The sequence below is a fragment of the Jaculus jaculus genome, chromosome 14 (assembly GCF_020740685.1).
Source record: "Jaculus jaculus isolate mJacJac1 chromosome 14, mJacJac1.mat.Y.cur, whole genome shotgun sequence".
Classification (NCBI taxonomy): Eukaryota; Metazoa; Chordata; class Mammalia; order Rodentia; family Dipodidae; genus Jaculus; species Jaculus jaculus.
This window is the reverse complement of record NC_059115.1, coordinates 18,700,031-18,719,584: the sequence shown is the minus strand read 5'-3', so window position 1 is coordinate 18,719,584 and position 19,554 is coordinate 18,700,031. Positions and strand designations below refer to the sequence as shown.

The following is a 19,554-nucleotide window of genomic DNA, read 5'->3' as shown; positions in this document are numbered from 1 at the left end:
GCAGGGGTAGGAGGATCGCTGTGAGTGTGAGGCCAGTTTGAGACTACATAATGAATTCCAGGTTAGCCTGGGCTAGAAGGAGGCCATACTAAAAAAAAAAAAAAAGGAGTAAGATGGGATTAAGTGCCAAAGAGAAAAAGGTGGAAATAGGGGGAGAGAGGATAGGGGAAGGAGGCTGTGGTTTGTAGTCATGGAACACCTCATCTGGTGACACTTGAAAGAGGAAAAGCAACCCAGCTGCAGAGGAAAGTGATGAGAACATTTCAGGCAAAGGAGACTCCAGGTGCAAGTGTCCTGGGGTAGGAATTAACTGGCCTGGAACTACGTGAGTTCCTTCCCCAGCACCACACAAATACATACATACATACATACGTACTGCTTAGTGTCACACCGTGACTAGAGCATGATTCCAGCCAGACAAATTAGACCCCATCCATCTCATGGTTCTCAGGCTCTGCTTCTAAGCTGAAGGCTTTTGCAGGTCACGTGGCTAAGTTTTTCTGGTCCTGAGCTTTGTGTCTGTTGAACATGAGCTAAGGGACTTACCCTGCCTTCTTGGCAAAAGTCCTGGGGTGGAATGTTCTTGTATTTGGAGCAAAGCGAGGAAGCTGTTGTGGCTGGCTCAGAGTGAGTAGAGGAGGGCTGTGGGAGGAGCCAGAGAGGGGACAAAGAGGTGGCTGATAAGGTAAGGTCCCATGTGCTGTGGTCAGAATCTTGGCTTTTACTCAGTGGGAAATAGAAGCTGCTAGAGGATTCTGAGCAGAGGAAGGACAGGATCTGACTGAGGTGGTTTTGCTTTTCTTTGGTTATAACAAGGTCTCACATAGCTGAACCTGGCCTTGAACTCCTGATCCTCTTGCCACCATCTCCCAAGTGCTGGGGTCACAGGTGTGTATCACTATACTCAGCTGTATTGGTTTGGATTTTTGAGACAAGGTTTCATTATGCAGTCCATGCTGGCCCGGAATTCCCAATCTTCCTGTCTTCCAAGTTCTGAGCTTACAAGTGTGTGCTACCAATGCCTGACTGATACATATATGTGTGTGTGTATATATATGTGTGTGTATATATTTATATTTATATACACATGCATACACATACATACACATGTATGTATGCATGCATATATATGTAATCAGTATGTATCAGTACATATATATCTATATATATAGATGTATATATATTGATATATAATATATACATGGGAGGCACATATTTGAGTGCACATATGTGTGTGTGCATGCATGTGGAGGCCAGAAGTTAAAATTGGTTGTCTTCCTCAATCCCTTCTTCAGCTTGTTTATTTGAGAGAGAAAAAGAGGCAGAGAGAGAGAGAGACAGAGAGAGAGAGAGAGAGAGAGAGAATGAATATGGGTGTACTAGGGCCTCTATCCACTTCAAACAAATTCCAGATGCATGTGTCACCTTGTGCATCTGGTTTATGTGGGTACTGGAGAATCAAACTCAGGACCGATTGGCTGGCCAGTGGGCTCCAGGGACACTTCTGTCTCCACCTCTCCAGTGCTGTGATTACAGGTGTGCCATCACCATACCTATCATTTTTACTAGGGATCTGGGGGTAGCAAGACAAGCACTTTACCCACCGAACCATCTCCCAGCCCCAGAGTCATTGTTGCCTGGAAAGGTGGTTGTGAGGATTGAAATCCACATATATTGAATTCATGAAACAGGAGCTTTAAAAATTTTTTTTATTTTTATTTTTATTTATATATTTTTTTGAGGTAGAGTCTCAGTCTAGCCCAGGCAGACCTGGAATTCACTGTGTAGTCTCAGGGTGTCTTCAAACTCAAGGTGATCCTCCTACCTCTGCCACCCGAGTGTTGAGATTAAAGGTGTGCGCCACCATGCCAGCTAACAGGAACTCTTTTGGAGTAATGAATTTAACCTCTCTAAGCTTCAGGTCACTTTCTGTTCTCATTCTTGAACAAACACTGCAAAATACAGTAGAATAAAACTACCCTTCATCCTATTCATGGGTTCTGTGGGTCAGTATTTCAGAGGGAATCTCATGGGACAGCTAGTTTCTGCTTTCTTACATCTTGGGATTCAAGAATTCCTTTCTCCCACTTCCAGTTGGGGGTCTTGGCTCCCCTACACATAGGGTTCTCTTTGTGGCCTCTCTGCCCTTGCCTACCTTAAATTATGTTTTTTTTTCTTCTTCTTCTTCAGGGTAGGGTCTCATTCTAGCCCAAACTAACCTATTTACTATGTAGTCTCAGGCTGGTCTTGAGCTAACAGCAAGGCCTTCCAAGTGGGATTAAAGGCATGTGCCACCACATCTGGCTAAACTCATTTAAAAAAATTTTTTATTTTTTTGGTTTTTTTGATGTAGGGTCTCATTCTGGCTCAGGCTGACCTGGAATTCACTATGTAGTCTCAGGGTGGCCTCGAACTCACGGCAATCCTCCTACCTCTGCCTTCTGAATGCTGGGATTAAAGGCATGTGCCACCATGCCCAGCTAAAAATATTTTTATTTATTTATTTGAGAGAGGAAAGAAGCAGAGTGAGAGAGAGGGGGTGAGGGGAGAACATGGGTGTGCCAGGGCTTCGGCCACTGCAAGCAAACTCCAGATGCATGCACCACCTTGTGCATCTGGCTAACGTGGATACTGGGCAATCAAACTGAGGTCCTTTGGCTTTGCAGGCAAGCACCTTAATAGCTAAGCCATCTCTCCAGCCCTAAGTTCATTAAAAAAAAAAATACTTCTGGGGCTGGAGGGATGGCTTAGTGCTTAAGGGTCTTGCCTTCAAAGCCAAAGGAACAAGGTTTGATTGCGCAAGACCCACATAATCCAGATGTACAAGGTGGCACATGCATCTGGAGTTCATTTGCAGTGGCTGGAGGCCCTGGTGTGTCCATTCTTTCTCTCTCTTTCCCCCCCTTCCCAAATAAAAAAATAAAAAAATAATATAATTTATGGGCTGGAGAGATGGTTTAGAGTTTAAGACACTAGCCTGAAAAACCAAAGGGTGCAGGTTTGATTCCCTAGTACACACATTAAGCCAGATGCACAAAGTAGTGCATGCATCTGGAGTTCATTTGCAGTGGCAGGAGATCCTGGCATGCCCATATTCATTCTCTCTCTCAAGCAAATAAATAAATAAAATATTTATATATATTTATTTGTAAACATACATACAGGGAGAGCGAGAGAGAAAGGCAACATGCATGGGTGTACCAGGGCCTCTTGCCCCTGCAGACAAACTCGAGTTGCATTGTGCATCTGTGTTGTATATTTGCAAGTATAGGCTCACACATGCCATGGCATCTGTGGAGGTCAGAGGACAACTTTGGCTATCTGTCCTTGCCTTCCACCTTGTTTAAGATATGGTCTCTTGTTTGCCGCTTGTTTGTCAAGCTAGCTAGACCATGAGCTTCCCAGGATTCTCTTGTCTGCCTCACTATAGAAGTGCTGGGATTACAGTTGTATGCTACCATGTCTGATTTTATATGGGTTCTGGAGACCTGAATTTAGGTCCTCTTGCTGGCATATCAAATACTTGACTGACTGAGCTATAGGAGCTCCTCCAGGACATACCTTGGCTACCTTGAGCTGCCTCTTGGCAGTAGCTCTTTCATGGGGAGCAGCCTGAGCCAACTAGCAAGTTGTAACCTTTTTTATGTAATCTTTGCAGTTGCCCATTCCCATTGATGGGAGCAGTCACAAGCTCTGTACAGACTTGAAGGGCAGAGCCAAAGCTCTACCCTCTTGGTGGAAGGAGATCCTAGCTTTTAGAGAGTCCTACGTCAGGGCCCATTTCTCATTTCTGGAATAAAATACCCAACCAGAAGCAACTTGAGGAAGGAAAGTTTGTTTTGGTTTACAGTTTCAGAGGGTCGAGTCCATCATGGTAGGGAAAGAATGACTCTGGAATGAGCAGTAAGCTGGCACATTGTCACACCAATAGGGAGGAAGTAAAGAGAGAGAGAGCAGGAAGCTTTTAACACCTCTAGGACCACCCCCAGTGACACAGTTCCTCCAGCAAGGCTCTACCTCCTACAGGTTCCACGACCTTCCCAAATAGCACCGCTTTGCTGGAGACCAAGTGTTCAAACACATGAGTCTGTGCAGCAGGGGGTATTGCATTGAAGCCACCACCAGTCCTCAGGACTAAAAACATTGCTCTTCAGAGAATAGATGCTACAATCTCCTATGAAAACTTGGATGATTCTAGAACTATCCTTAAGAGTGGGATGGACTAGGTCAGATAATGCACAGGAAGTTCTTTGCCTGGAAACACTCTCTTTGTGCCTCAAAATGTCTATAGTTCATCCTCTGGCTTCCCACAGGCCTGTGCTCAAATATTTGCCCCAGTGAGGCCCTCCTCAGGCCCCAGTATAAACAGTGACCCAACAACCTCCTCAGCACCCATTTTCTCCTACAGTACTTTGTTTTCCAACCTTGCTCTTTCTCCATATGAACTCTATGTTACAATGCTTATGTGTTTGTTTGTTTCATAAATTCTTTCCCCTTACTAGAACATGAAGTTCCTGATGATAAGGGCTGGTATAAACTAGGAGCACAGTAAATCATAAATGGATGGATGGATTAATGATTGGGTGAATGGATGATTGGATAGATGGGTAGATAAATGGATGGATGGATGGATGGGTGGGTGAGTGGATGATTGGATGGATGGATGGATGGATGGATGGATGGATGGATTAATAGACCAAGTATATTCTGGCTATTTGACCAGTGTGTAGTAAACATTACCCATTACTTTTCACTTGTGAAGTGAGTCTGAGTCAGTGTTTTCCTTTGTTCACTTCCAGATCATTGTCAAGATGAAATTTCCAACCCAGTAAATTCAAGGACCAGAACGAGTCCACAAAGGTATTGTTGCTTCTTCAGGCCTGTTCCCCACCACCAACCCATGCCTACTGACTCCTCTTTGTATGGGCCAACTTTTCTCCCATGTTACTGTGCATAGTAGGGCTCATCTGTTAGATGCTTGCTCCATTATAAAGGCCATTCCCCCCATCCCCCAGGACAGTGTCACCTGGAGAAAATATACTTAACATGGAACCACTAAAAACCACAAATCCAGGCATGGTGGTACATGGCTGTAATCTCAGGTCTTCAGAGATAAAGGCAGGAGGATTGCTGAGAGTATGAGGTCAGCTTGAGCTACATAATGAGACCCTGTCTAAAAAGCCAAACTACAGGGGACTGGAGAGATGGCTCAGTGATTAAGGTGCTTGCTTACAAAACCTAAAGGCCTGAGTTTGATTCCCTAGTACTCATAAAGCCAGATGCAGAAAGTGGTGCATGCATCTGGAGTTTGCAGCAGCTGGAAGCCCTGGTACACCTATTCTTTCCCTTCTTCCCTCTCTTTCTCTCTCTCTTTCTCTCTGTCCTTGTCTTTGTCTGGCAAATAAATAAATACAATTATTTTTAAAAAGCTAAACTAATGTACATACATACATACATGCATAAAAAACTCACCAAAGAGTGCTAGGGAGATGGTTCAGTGGTTAAAGGTGCTTGATTTTATTTATTTATTTATTTATTTATTTTTATTTTTTTTTAAATTATTTATTTATTTATTTGAGAGCGACAGACACAGAGAGAAAGACAGATAGAGGGAGAGAGAGAGAATGGGCGCGCCAGGGCTTCCAGCCTCTGCAAACGAACTCCAGACGCGTGCGCCCCCTTGTGCATCTGGCTAACGTGGGACCTGGGGAACCGAGCCTCGAACCGGGGTCCTTAGGCTTCACAGGCAAGAGCTTAACCGCTACGCCATCTCTCCAGCCCAAGGTGCTTGATTTTAAAGCCTGACAACCTGGGTTCAGTTCTTCACTACTCATGTAAAGCCAGATATATGGGGGGGGGGAACCCCACAAAACACCAAAGACTTTCAGTCTATTCTGTTGTTTCCATAAGAAGTCTGGTAGAGTCTTGGTGTATTAGTCAGTCCAGACTAGGCTATGCTGCAGTAATAAATAGCCTCCAGATCTCAATGGCTTGACACAAATTATCTCTTGTTAATATAAAGACTAAACAACTCTCTGGCTGGGTGACGAGCTCTCTATTCCCTGCCCCTCCCTGCTCTATGGACAATGTTCTCTGGGTTCTCTGCCACCTTTCTTCCTTTTACTCTGTGAATGACTTTCTCTGGGCTTCTGGTCCCTGCCTGGTCTGTCAATGACTTTATCTGGGCTCCCTGCCCCTTCTTGCTCTATATTATAGTATGATCTCCTTCTGTCCTGACTGTGGCAAAAGTATCCAAGCCACATTCAAGTTCTGCCCCTACTGCGGAAAGGCGTTGCCTGCAGAGGAGCATGTGGCCTCTCCGACCTTCATCAGACCACTGACGTCATCCTTACGAGGTAAGACCCAGCGCTTTGAACAGGGCCAAGTAGCAGGGGCAGGTGGTGTGTGTGTGTGTGTCTGTGTCTGTGTGTTTTGCATGGAAGACAGATGCCTTTGAGGCCTGTCTCTCTTCCTTAACATTGGAGAAGCCCAGAGCAGCAGTCCAGACAGCTCCATCTGCACACAGTCTCATAGCATCAGTGCACACATTTCTTTTATATGTGTCTGTGTATGTGTGTGTGTGTGTCTGTCTCTGTCTCTCTCTCTATATATATGTGTGTGTTTGTGTGTATCTTATCTATCTATATTTTTTTGTTTTTTTTGAGGTAGGGTCCCAGGCTGAACTGGAATTCACTATGTAGTCTCAGGGTGGCTTCAAACTCACAGTGATACTACTACCTTTGGCTCCCGAGTGCTGGGATTAAAGGCCACCACACCTAGCTCTTTTTATTTAAAAAAAAAAAAAACAACCTACACACACACACACACACACACACACACACACACAAACACACACATATATGTGTATGTATAGTTTTATTTTTTTTTTGTTTTTTGAGGTAGGGTCTCACTCTAGCCCAGGCTGACCTGGAATTCACTATGGAGTCTCAGGGTGGCCTTGAACTCACGGCAGTACTCCTACCTCTGCCTCCCAAGTGCTGGGATTAAAGGCATGCGCCACCACACCTGACTTAAAAAAATATTTTTAATTTTTACTTACTTATTTGACAGAGGATGGGGCGGGGGGTGGAGAGAAAGGAGGTGGGGATGAATGGGCAAGCCAGGGCCACCACTGCAAATGAACTCCAGGTGCCGTGCACCCCTTGTGCATCTGGCTAACATGGGTCCTGGGGAATTGAACCTGGGTTCTTTGGCTTTGTAGGCAATTGCCTCAACTGCTAAGCCATCTCTCCAGCCCTCTTATTTTTTTTTTTTAAATTTTTTTATTATTTATTTATTTGAGAGCGACAGACACAGAGAGAAAGACAGATAGAGGGAGAGAGAGAGAATGGGCGCGCCAGGGCAAAAATATGGAACACTTCACGAATTTGCGTGTCATCCTTGCGCAGGGGCCATGCTAATCTTCTCTGTATCGTTCCAATTTTAGTATATGTGCTGCCGAAGCGAGCACCAGCCCTCTTATTTTTTAAGACAGCTCATGTAGCTCAGGTTGGCCTTGATCTTGATAATTAGCTGAGGATGACCTTGAACTTCTGATCCTCCTTCCTCCATTTCCTGAGTTATAGTATTATAGTTATGTTTCACCATGTCTATGCAGTGCTGGGAATCGAATCCAAGGCTTAGTGTATCCTAGCCAAGAATTCTACCAACTGAGCCACAGCCACAGTCCTGGCTTACATGTTTCTGTGTCCAGCCTGAATTCCTACCCTGAATACCAGGTTTACAGGGTTGACATCTAGAGAATGTCTCATTTGTGTCTACACCTGAACATGCTTGGCATGCTTGGAAATGTGCCCCTCATGTCACTGTCACTCCCATCTGTATCTTCTATAGACTTCCCCATAAGGTCAAAAGTAACTTCCATTTGTACCACTTCTTAGGCCAGAAATTTGGGTTCACCCTGGGTCCCCTTTCTCTCTACATCTGACCTTCAATGCATCTTGTTTTCTTTCCTTTTCAAACCAACACAGATTCTGGGTGTGATGGCATACTCAGGAGGTAGAAGGATCATCATGTGTTCAAGGCCAGCTACAGAGTGAGTTCCAAGTCAGCCTAGCCTAGAATGAGATCTTGCCTCAAAAAAAAACCCAAAAAACAAAACAAAACAAAAAACAAATGCTTGCATAGCTTGACAGCCTGAATTTTCTCAGTAACTGTAAAGCCAAATGCACCAAGTTTGTGCATGCATCTGGAGTTCATTATTTGCAGTGGCAAGAGATCCTGGTGCATCCCTTTTCTCTCTCTCATTCTTTTTATTTATTTGAGAGAGAAAGAGGCAGAGAGAATGGGCATGCCAGGCCTCTACCTACTGCAGATGAACTCCAGATGCAACACTTGTGCATCTGGCTTACGTGGGTCCTGGAGAATTGAACCAGGATCCTTTGGCTTTGTAGGCAAATGGCTTAACTGCTAAGTCATCTCTCCAGCCCTCTTTTCTTTTTTTAAATTAAAGCTAAATTATTATATTTATTGAGGGAAATATAGAGCCAAGGAAAGGCACCCACATGGTTAGAGAAAAGAATTGAATAAAAAAGAAGACTGAGAAGGATAATAACTAAATTACTCTATTTATTGAAGGAAGTACAGAGTCAAGGAAAGGCACCCATGTGGCTAGAGTTCCCATGTGGAGGGCATGGAACAAAACCACAGAGAGAAAGAAAGTTCAAGGAGCTCCTGCCATGCAGGGAGCTGGAGGGAGTAAAAGAGCCTAGGTGCCCTCCCAGCTGGGCTCAATCAGGCTGGGTTGGGGCCAGGGGCCAGGGGCCAGGGGCCAGGCCCAGGCCCAGTTCCAGTTGAAGGAAAGACTCGCCTACAGCTGGAAGTTCCCAAGTGGTCAGAGCTCTCTTATTCTTTCTCTCTCTTTCTCGTTGCAAATAAATAAATAAAAATACTTTTTTTTTAAAGACCAAAAAAGGAGAAATGACTTAGCAGCTAAGGCACTTGCCTGCAAAGCCTAAGAGCTCATGTTCCAATCTCCAGGTCCCGTGTAGCCGACACAGTGACTCAAGTCTGCAGTGTTGCACATACACACAAAAGGACACATGCATCTGGAGTTGATTTGCAGTGGCTGAAGGCCCTGGTGCATCCATTCTCTCTCTCAAAAATAAATAATAGCTGGGTGTGGTGGTGCAGGCCTTTAATCCCAGCATTTAGGAGGCAGAGATAGGAGGGTTGCCGTGAATTCAAGGCCACCTTGAGAGTACATAGTGAATTCCAGGTCAGTCTGGACTAGAGTGAGACCCCACCTTAAAAAAAAAAAATAAGGCTGGGGAGATGGCTCAGGAGGTAAGAGTACTTGCTATGAAAGTATGAGAACCTGAGTTCTGGATACCCAGCACCCATGTAAAAAGTGAGGCGTGGCCATGCATGCCTATAATCCTTAGTGCCAAGGGGGCAGATATAGGAGAGTCACTGGGGCTCACTGGTCAGCCTGTTCAACCTAAAAATGGCAGCTCCAGGTTCAGTAGAGCCTGTTGGAAGGAACAAGGAGGAAAAGCAGTAGAGGAGGACATCGACATTCTTTCCTGGCCCCTGCACAGGTGTGTGTTGTGGGGGACATGTGCATCAACATGTATATACATACATACATCACACATACCACACATAGTAAAAATAAATTTACTTTATTTTTAATTTATTTGTGTGTGTAAGAGAGAGGTGGGGAGAGAGAATGGGCGGGCACATCAGGGCCTCTAGCCACTGCAAGTGAACTCCAGATGCATGTGCTACCCTGTGCATCTGGCTTTATGTGGGAACTGGGGAATCAAACTCTGGTCCTCAGGCTTTGAAGGCAAGAGTCTTAACCAATGACCCTTCTCTACAGCCCAAATTTAAGTTTTTTTTTTTTTTTTGTTTTAGACAGAGACAGTTCCTGCTGTCACCTTTGCCCAACACCTCTGTGAGGTCCAGGTAAACTGGGTCCCAGTGCCTCCAGGACCTCATGTCCTGACCTTTTCCTGTGGTTTTATTCTTCTAGTCCACTGAATTTCCACCCTCTTTCCTCCTGTGCCTGGGCCTCTGAGCCTTTGTACAAGTGCTCCCTTCTTCTTTTTTTAATTTTAAGTTAATTTTTTTCTTTTCTTTTTTTCTGAGGTAGGGTCTCATGCAGGCTGACCTGGAATTCACTATGTAGTCTCAGGGTGGCCTCGAACTTATGGCGATCCTCTTACCTCTGCTTCCTGAGTGCTGGGATTAAAGGCATGCACCACCATGCTCAGCTTTTTTTTTTTTTTTTTATTGAAAACTTCTATGATTGTAAACAATATTCTATGGTAATTCTCTCCCTCCCCCTACTTTTCCCTTTAAAATTCCACTTTTCATCATATACCCTCTCCCTCTCAATCAGTCTCTTTTATTTTGATGTCATCATCTTTTTCTCTTATTATGATGTTCTTGTTTAGGTTGTATCAGGCATCGTGAGGTCATGGATATCCAGGCCATTTTGTGCCTGGAGGAGCACGTTGTAAGGAGTCCTGCCCTTCCTTTGGCTGTTACATTCTTTCTGCCACCTCTTTCACAATGCACCCTGAGCCTTGGAAGGTGTGATAGAGATATTTCAGTGCTGAACACTCCTCTGTCACTTTTCAGCACTATGGTGCTTTCTGAGTCATCCCAAGGTCACTGCCATCTGAAAAGAGAAGGTTTTCTAACCAAAAGCAAGAGTAGCATTAATATGTGGGTATTGACATTAAGAGAGTGCTTACTGAGCAGTTTGATGACTGCTCCCTTCTTACAAGCCCCTTTCCTAAGAACACAGATTTAGATTCCCTCTCAGCTGGGTGAAGTGGTCCACATTTGTAATCCCAACACTTGGAGGGCTGAGGTTGGAGGATCACAAGTTCTATTCTAACCTGGGTTAGATAGTGAGATCCTGTCTCGACAAAGCAAGGGCTAGGAGCTTGGTCTGGTGAAGCAGGCCTGTCATTCCAGCTACTAAGGAGAATGAGGCAAGAAGATGTCAAGTTCAAGTCTGCCTGGGCTACAGAGCAAGTTCAAGGCCAGCATGGACCACTTAGTGCCTGTCTAAAAATTAAAAACTAGAAACAGTGTGGCTGAAGATGTAGTTCAGTTGGTAGAGTGCTTGTGTACCATGGATAAAGTCCCGAGTTAAGGCTGAGCCTAAAATCCTAGTACTCAGGATGCTGATATTGGAGGATCACAGTGAGTTCAAGGCTATCCTAGGTTAGAGTGAGAGCCTACCTCAAAAACACACACACACACACACACACACACACACAAATTAAGACCCTGGGTTCAATCCTCAACACTGTATAACCAGATGTGGTGGTACACACCTGTAATTCCCCCACCTGGGGTGAAGGCAGGAGGACTGGGGAGATGGCTCAGAGGTTCAAGGCAATTCCTTGCAAAGCTGCCAGCCCAGGGCTTAATTCCCTAGTGCCCACATGAAGCCATACGTAATGTATGAAGCCATACATAAAGTTTGGGCTACACAGGGATACCTTGCCTCAAAAAAAATAAATAAAATAAAATAAGGGCTGGGCATGGTAGTACACACCTTTAATTCCAGCACTTAGGAGGCCAAGGTTGGAGCATTGCTGTGAGTTTGAGGCCAGCCTGATACTATGTAATGAATTCAAGGTCAGCCTGGGCTAGAGCAAGACCCTACTTCCAAGAATCAAAAAAAAGGGTGTGGGGCGGCTGGAGAGATGGTTGAGAGGTTAAGGCACTTGCTGCAAAGCCTAACAACCTGGATTCAATTCCCCAGTACCCATGTGGAGCCAAGTGCACAAAGTGGCTCATGCATCTGGAGTTCATTTGCAGTGGTTAGAGGCTCTGGCACAGCCATTCTCTGTCTCTTGTCTCTCTGTCTCTTTCTGCTTGCAAGTAAATAAATAAAGTAAGACAAAATTTAATTAGAAGAGAACACAAAATGGCAAAAGATGGAGAATGTGAAAGAGATGCTAGAGCTCACGGAGAAGAGAAGCAGGACAGGAAACTGCTTGTTTGGGTGGTGAAGGGAATGGCAGGAGTGTCCTGTGGGGCTCAGAGGGAAGAGTGTGGTTGACTGTGAGTGCAAAGGTTTTGCCTGGTAGCTCCGGGAAAGGCCTCCGTAACTCTCATCTGCATTTGGTTCACTGTTAGACTCCCGGAAAGAGCTGAATTCCAGTTTGGAAGACTCTCCCAAGAAAGTGAAATGGGCACACCCTGTCTCCTGTCTTCCATCTTCTCTCTCAGATTGTGAAAGTTCGGGGTCTGAAGAGATCTTAAATTCCCCTGAGAAATCCAAAGGTAAGAGTTGGGGGACTAGGGAGATGGCTCAGCACTTAAAGGCACTTGTTTGCAAAATCTGATGGCCTGGGTTTGTATTCCCCAGTACCAATGTAAAGCCATCTGCACAAAGTGGCACATGTGTCTGGAGTTCTTTTACAGTGGCAGGAGGCCCTGGTGCCCCATACCCATTCTCTCTATATCTGCCTCTTTCTTTCTGTCTCTCTCCCACAAAAAAAAAAAAAAAAAAAAAAGAGTTGGGGTTGGGTGTGGTGGTACATGCCTTTAATCCCAGCACTCTGGAAGCAGAGGTAGGAGGATCACCATGAGTTTGAGGCCATCCTGAGAATGCAGAGTGAATTTCAGGTCAGTCTGAGCTAGTGTGAGACCCTACCTCGAAAAAAAGAAAAAAAAAAAAAAAAAAAGAGTTGGGGACTGGAGAAATGGCTCAGTGGTCAAAGTGCATGCCTGCAAAGCCTAGTGACCTGAGTTCAAATCCCCAGTATCCATGTAAGTCAGTTGCACAAAGCGGCACATACATCTGTGTCTGGAGTTCATTTGCAGTGGCTATAGGCTGTGGTGCATACATGCATCCATTCTCTCTCTCTGTCTTTCTGTTTCTGTCTGTCTGTCTGCCTTTCTCTCTGCTTGCAAATAAATAAAATATTAAAAGAAAGAGTTGGGGCTGATTTGGCTGTAGGTGGGGCAAAGATGGGTCATCTGACAAGTCCTTGCTAAGACATCCATTACTCCTGCCTGGCCCCCATCCCAACACCTTCTAAACCTCCAGTCTTCACATAGGGGCTGTTCACACAGGCATGTGCCACTGCTTCTGGCACCTTCCCTGACTTTATCAGGTACAGCTTTGTCACTCCTTTGGCCCTCATGTTCCACTCCATGGCTCCATATAAGATATAACTCCCAAGTGGCCATGGCTAGGTCAGACTTCTCCACCCTACTGAGAAGACAGGCATGACTTGTGTCTGAGTCCCTAGCATGGTTGCACAGTGATCCTGTCCTGACCTGTGGCATCTCCAGAAGTATTTGTGGATGAATAAGCAAACAACATCATAGGTGTTGTTTGTTTCTCCCCCATGCTGACTTCTCTCTATTGGATTATCTCCCTGCAGGTACCTGGAGCAGACCCCTAGCCCCCAAAAGTAGCCCGCAGTCCCCAAGGTTGAGCCCTCAGACACTAAAGAGGAGCCGGGCAACCACGTCACTCAAGGCTTTACCTACGGGGACAGAACTGACAGACAAGAATGGGCAGTGTTGGAAGCTGGGGTCCATCCAGACCCGGAATGACCAGGGCATTCTCTATGAAGGTACACTCAGGACAAGGGCTGTATTCAGCTTTTGTGTTGCTACAGACAAGATTCCCAAGAAAAGCTGGTTGTGATGGTGCACTCCTTTAATCCCAGCATTTGGGAGGTAGAGGTAGGAGGATTACTTTGGGTTCGAGGCCACCCTGAGACTACATAGGGAATTCCAGGTCAAAAGTGATGCCATAAACTATGTAATTTTCTTACAGCATATGCATTCTGCTGATTGATTCTGGGCCAGATGTCCAATAGGACCATTTTGGTCAGAACCTCTAGTTTATAATTGTGTTATGTTGTCTAACATACTTCAGGCCTTTATTCCACCTCCTTAAATTCCACCCCTTTAGACAACATGTGTTCACTTGAGTCTAGCCCACAGGGCTGCCCCATAGCCCTGTAGACCACAAAAGTAATATAGGGAACAACAGCATACCATTAGTACACAGGTTAACGCTCTTAGGCTTGGAAGGGTCTATTACCAGCCACATAGTTCATCATTCAATCTATTGGCTGCTTTGTCCTTTACTTGATTTAACCAACAGGTCATCAGTGGTCAGTTATACAGCCATGGCCACCTATGTCGACCATGGCCTGCTGATTGATCCAGCAGTATACCAGGCCTCAGGTGGTGGGCACAGTGCCCCCTCCTTTTAAATGGCTAGGTTCTACACAGCTTTCAGTTGTCAGAGCTACTTAAGGGGCTGTTATATACTCTACAGGACTCAAGACTTCTTAGAGTTCTGCTGTCAGGGCTACTACTAAGCAGTGTTCATTGCTCTAAGTATGCCCCTACTTGGTCAGCATAGGCTACTCTTGTCTTGTGGGGATGGTCAACCATGATTTTACTCCTCAGTGGGATATGTGGTACCTTACTCTGCCTGGTGATGTATTCATAGTTCTGTAAGGCAGTACACACCATGATTCACTGTTTCTTTTTATGTTTGTTTGCTTTTGTTTTTGTTTTTTCAAAGTAGGGTCTCAGGGTGGCCTCAAACTCACGGCAGTCCTCCTACCTCTGCCTCCCAAGTGCTGGGATTAAAAGTGTGCATCACCATGCCGAGCTTCACTGTTTCTTTTTACCTGAGCATGGGAATGGAAGCCACGGCCCAGAGCTGCCCCTCAACTTTGTCTTTGATCAAGGATGGCAACCTTTCCTCTCATAGGGGAAGGGCAGGTAGTGGAGAGGGCAACTGGAAGAGTTTCACACACTGTGAAGCATGTATGTGAAGCGTTTATGCCTCTGTAGGGCCAGCTGCCACGTGACAAGACAGCTGTCATGGCCATCATGAGAAGATGGCATCACTCCCACAGCAAATCCGGGTCAGGTGTTGAGCTGATGTCTCCTGTGCCCCAGGAGAATATGGAAGGTTGATGGCTTTCTAAATCGGGGGCTCTAGCACACATCTAGCATGGCATGAGAGGGCTGGAGAGATAGTTAAAGTGCTTGTCTGTGAAGCCAAAGGACCCAAGTTCGACTCCCCAGAACCCATGATGACTATATGCAAAAGGCGCACATGTGTTTGCAGTTCATTTGCGGTGGCTGGCGGTCCTGGCATGCATGTGCATGCCCATTCTGTATCTGCCCTCATATAAATAAGTTCAGTTGAGTTAAAATAAAATGCCATGAGAGTGCGGGAAGGAGCTGCTTAGGGGTGTCACAGTGGCTATTCAGATTGGTTAAAGCTTCTCGCACATGCCACATTGCTCTCACTTGGTTTTCATCTTACTCTGGTTCCAAAGGAGGATCATCTGGGCTGTCCTACCAGCTAGTCCACAGGCAGAGCTTACAGGCTGTCAGTCAGACAGTAAGATCGAGCTCCATGACCATGTGGAGAATAACAGCTGTGAATAACAGTTGTGAATAACAGTTGAAGTGTTAGCATTAGAATTTATCAAGTGCTTTTACAAAGTTATATCCCGTTTTAGCGGTTTGCATGTTTTTTTTTTTCCTTTGTGACAATGTCCTGCTATGAAACCTTGACCTTGAACTTTTGATCCTCCTGGCCCAGCCTCCTGAGTATTGGGATTACAGGCCTGTTAATTTTATTTATTTACTAGAGAGAGAAAATATGGGCTCACCAGGGTCTCTTGCCATTGCAAATGAACTCCAGATGCAGATACCACTTTATGCACCAGGCTCTATGTGGGGATTTGGGAATTGAACTCTGGCATGCAGGCTTTGCAAGCAAATGCCTTTAACCTCTGAGCCATCTCCCAGTCCCCCTATATGTTTGTGTGTGTGTGTGTGTGTGTGTGTGTGTGTGTGTCTGTCTGTCTGTCTGGTTTTTTTTTTTTTTTTTTTTTTTTTTGAGACAATCTCATGCAGCTCAGGCTAGTTATGTAGCTGATGACCTCCCTGGATTCCTGATCCTCCTGCCTCTGCCCCAAGTGCTGGGATCACAGGTATGTACCACCATGTCTAGCTATATTTTCAGATTTAAAATTGAGATAAAATTCATATTGTGTTTAATTCTGTTTTTGTGTGTGCATGTGTGTGTGTGTTCATTGTCATCTGTGTGGGTACCTGTGTGTGCATGTGAGTACATGTATGTCTGAGTGAATATGATTATGTGCGTGCATGTGGAGGCCACAGGTCAATGTTGGGTGTCTTTTTCAGTTGCTCTCCACTTTTTTTTTTTTTTGAAGTAGGGTCTCACTCTAGCCCAGGATGACCTGGAATTCACTAGGTAGTCTCAGGCTGGCCGCAAATTCACAGTGATCCTCCTACCTCTACTTCCTGAGTGCTGGGATTAAAGGCGTGCGCCACTCCCATCAGTCCACTTTATTTTTATGAAACAGCCTCTCTCACTGAACCTGGAGCTCACTGATCACTAAACTAGCTAGCCAGCGAGCCCCAGAGATTTTCCTATCTCTGCCTCCCAAGTATTGGGATTACAGGCACCATGCCCAGCATCAAGACATGGACACTGGGAATCCAAACTCAGGTTCTCATGTTTGTGCAGCTGCACTTTACCCAATGAGACATCTCTGCCTCCAGGTAGGACCTTTAAGAAGTGATCATGTTATGGGTGCTCTACCCCCATGAGGAACTCCCTCCCCATTCGTGGATGGATGCAGTGATATATACTAGAGGAGACATGATCTGTCAGCATGTTCCTTGCAGGCAGGATGTCTGGGCCTTTATGTCTCCTTTGATCAGCCATTAGATATACGTCCTTGCATAAGTATATTCCTCCAGCCACAGGTGTACACCAGTGAAACCTGGCGGGGACACAGGACCTAGTGGAAGCTGGTCACATCATTCCCTCTGCCTAATTCCCACCTACTTCCCAGGCTCCCAGGAGGCCAGCAGTTCCTATAAACCATACTGTTTGCACCAAGAGGTTGAGTTGGTGAGCCCCTCTCACCAGCTAGTGGACGCTGGGGAACAAAAGTTCCCAGACTGGAAGGAGAGCAGTGTCCACCTGCAGTGTCAGCCCTTTCCTGCACTGCTGGATATTACACTGAAAATGCAGAGTGTAAGGCACAGGTATTACCCTACCTACCTAAGAGGCTAAGGCAGGAGGACTGCAAGTTCAAGGATAACCTAGGCTACAGAGACAGTTGAAGGTCAGGATCAGCTTGAGCAATTTAGCAAGAGCCTCTGTTGAGATAAAAAGTGAAAGGAGGGCTGGAGAGATGGCTTAGTGGTTAAGGCACTTGCCTGCAAAGCCAAAGAACCCAGGTTCAATTCCCCAGGACCCACATAAGCCAGATGCACAAGGTGGTACATGAATCTGGAGTTCATTTGCAGTGGCTGGAGACCCTGGAGTGCCCTTTCTTTTTCTCTACCTGCCCCTTTCTCTCCCTCTTTCTAATAAATAAATAAAAATTTAATTTAAAAAAAGTGAAAGGAAGCCAGGCATAGTGGAACACACTTTTAATCTCAGCACTCAGGAGGCAGAGGTAGGAGGATCACTGTGAGTTCAAAGTCAGCCTGCGACTGTTTAGAGAATTCCAGGTCAACCTGAGCTAGAGTGAGACCCTACCTGGGGAAAAAAAAAAAAAGAGTGAAAGAAAGGCTTGACATGTTGATCAGTGGTAGAGCTGCTGCCTAGAATCCACAGTGAGGGCTGGGGTCCTGTCTCAGAGGTAGAGCTCCTGCCTAGAACCCACAGTGAGGGCTGGGGGCATGGCTCAGAGATGGAGCTCCTGCCTAGACTCCACAGTAAGGGCTGAGGGTGTGGCTCAGATGTAGAGCTCCTGCCTAGAATCCACAGTGAGGGCTGGGGTTGTGGCTCAGAGGTAGAGCTCCTGTCTAGAATCCACAGTGAGGGGCTGGGGGTGTGGCTCAGAGGTAGCTCCTGTCTAGAATCCACAGTGAGGGCTGGGCGTGGCTCAGAGGTAGAGCTCCTGTCTAGAATCCACAGTGAGGGCTGGGCGTGGCTCAGAGGTAGAGCTCCTGCCTAGAATCCACAGTTGAAGGTGTAGCAGTTATGGTCTCATTGTAAGACAAAACACTGAAGTGGAAACATCTTATGGAAGGAAAAGGCTTATGTCAGGCTTACCGGGTAAGTTTCATTATGGCAGAAAAAGCATAGCAGGAGCAGACAACTAGGACTCACATGTTCTTTATTTGCAAGATTACTTGTTTGCAAGTGGAGGTAGGAGAGAAATGGATGTACCAGGGCTTCTTGCCAGTTCCACGTGCCATTTTGTACATCTGGCTTTATGTGGGTAGTGGGGAATTTAATATGGCCGGCAGCTTTATAAGCAAGTGCCTTTAATCATTGAGCCACCTGCCCAGCCTAGGAATCACATCTTACAAGCATGGCTGAAACAACAAGAATGAGCTATGCACACACCATGGGGCTGGGCTGATTAACCCTAAAGCCCAGACCTCCTCCATCAAGGTTCCACCTTCCAAGGACTCCACCAGCTGGGGATTAAGTATGAGGCTTAATCACAAACACATGAGGCAGTGAGGAACATTTTACATTCAACCCAGAACAAAGGATCTGGGGTGTAGCTCAGTAGTCGAGTTCTTGCCTGGAATCCACAGTGAGGGACATACATACATACATGAGCAGGTATCAAGCACCACACATACACTTGCCTGTGGGAACCAAAGAACTGGAACTTCCACTTGCTTCTGGGAAGCCTGAGAGCAGTGACCCTGACCTTCACCTTAGGTATGATCTTTCTCTCATTTCTATTCCTCCACAGCTGAGCCTGTTTCTGCCCTCCCAGGCAAGTCAAAGGCCCAGAAACAGAAATTCTCACTGAAACTGGTAAGTGGCCCCTGAGGCAGCTCAGATAGGAGGGTGTGGTGCCTTCCCAATTCACCTTGGACCTCTGAGCCCCTCTTTAAGCCAGAAGCTCAGCTGGAGCCATGGTGTCCTTGGCCTGGGTAAAGTGGGACCCTGGGCAGAGCAGGCTCTGGGTTCATCACATGAAGCTGTCCAGTGCCTGAAGTCAGACTCACTTATATCTGTCAAGTGACCCAGGCACACATGTGCCTCAGCTGATTTTCTGTATCAGTAAATGGAGTTTGTACCCCTGGCACTGTGAAGCCCATTTACCCATGCCTGCATCCCTTGTGCACAGAGTGCATTTTTGAACTCTCTGTCAGCTTCTTGTCACTGTAATAAAACAGCTGAGCAAATATCATGAAGAGAGGAAGAGTTTATTTGCGCTCATGGTCTCAGTTGTCAGCTCACTATGTCAGAAGGGCAGGGTCAAGCAGAGAAGCTCATCTCACAGCAGTCAAGAAGAAGAGAGAGAGAGAGGGCGGAGGCAGAGGAGAGAATGCCTGTGCTGGGGGTCTCCTGCTTCCCCTGGCATTCCACTGGGTCCCCAGACTATTGGATGGTGGTGTTCCTCTCTGGAAATGTTCTCACTGACATACCTAGAAGTGAGCTTTACTAAGCTAGCTGGTTCAATCCAGTCATGTTGACAGCCACAATGAACTATCACGGCGCTGAGTGTTGGGGTTTAACAGAGAGCCTATCAATTGGGAGTCCCTGCACTGAGGAGTCAG

General features: G+C 45.9%; 1 protein-coding gene and 1 non-coding gene across 3 annotated transcripts in view; one reads left to right on the top strand and one right to left on the bottom strand.

The window, feature by feature from the left end:
• Vrk3 (VRK serine/threonine kinase 3) overlaps positions 1 to 19,554 on the top strand; it is a 41,461-nt gene that overhangs the window by 4,504 nt on the left and 17,403 nt on the right. For both annotated transcript variants that reach the window (XM_004672546.2, XM_045134532.1), the window contains exons 2-6: positions 4,800 to 4,860; positions 6,217 to 6,356; positions 12,127 to 12,273; positions 13,383 to 13,577; positions 18,741 to 18,805. In XM_004672546.2, coding sequence (XP_004672603.1) covers positions 6,218 to 6,356; positions 12,127 to 12,273; positions 13,383 to 13,577; positions 18,741 to 18,805 — 546 coding nt within the window. In that variant the 5' untranslated portion in view covers positions 4,800 to 4,860; position 6,217. The remainder of the gene's footprint in view (positions 1 to 4,799; positions 4,861 to 6,216; positions 6,357 to 12,126; positions 12,274 to 13,382; positions 13,578 to 18,740; positions 18,806 to 19,554) is intronic.
• Positions 7,365 to 7,471, bottom strand: LOC123455012. The gene has a single exon (XR_006633636.1). It is a non-coding gene; the product is annotated as a U6 spliceosomal RNA (small nuclear RNA).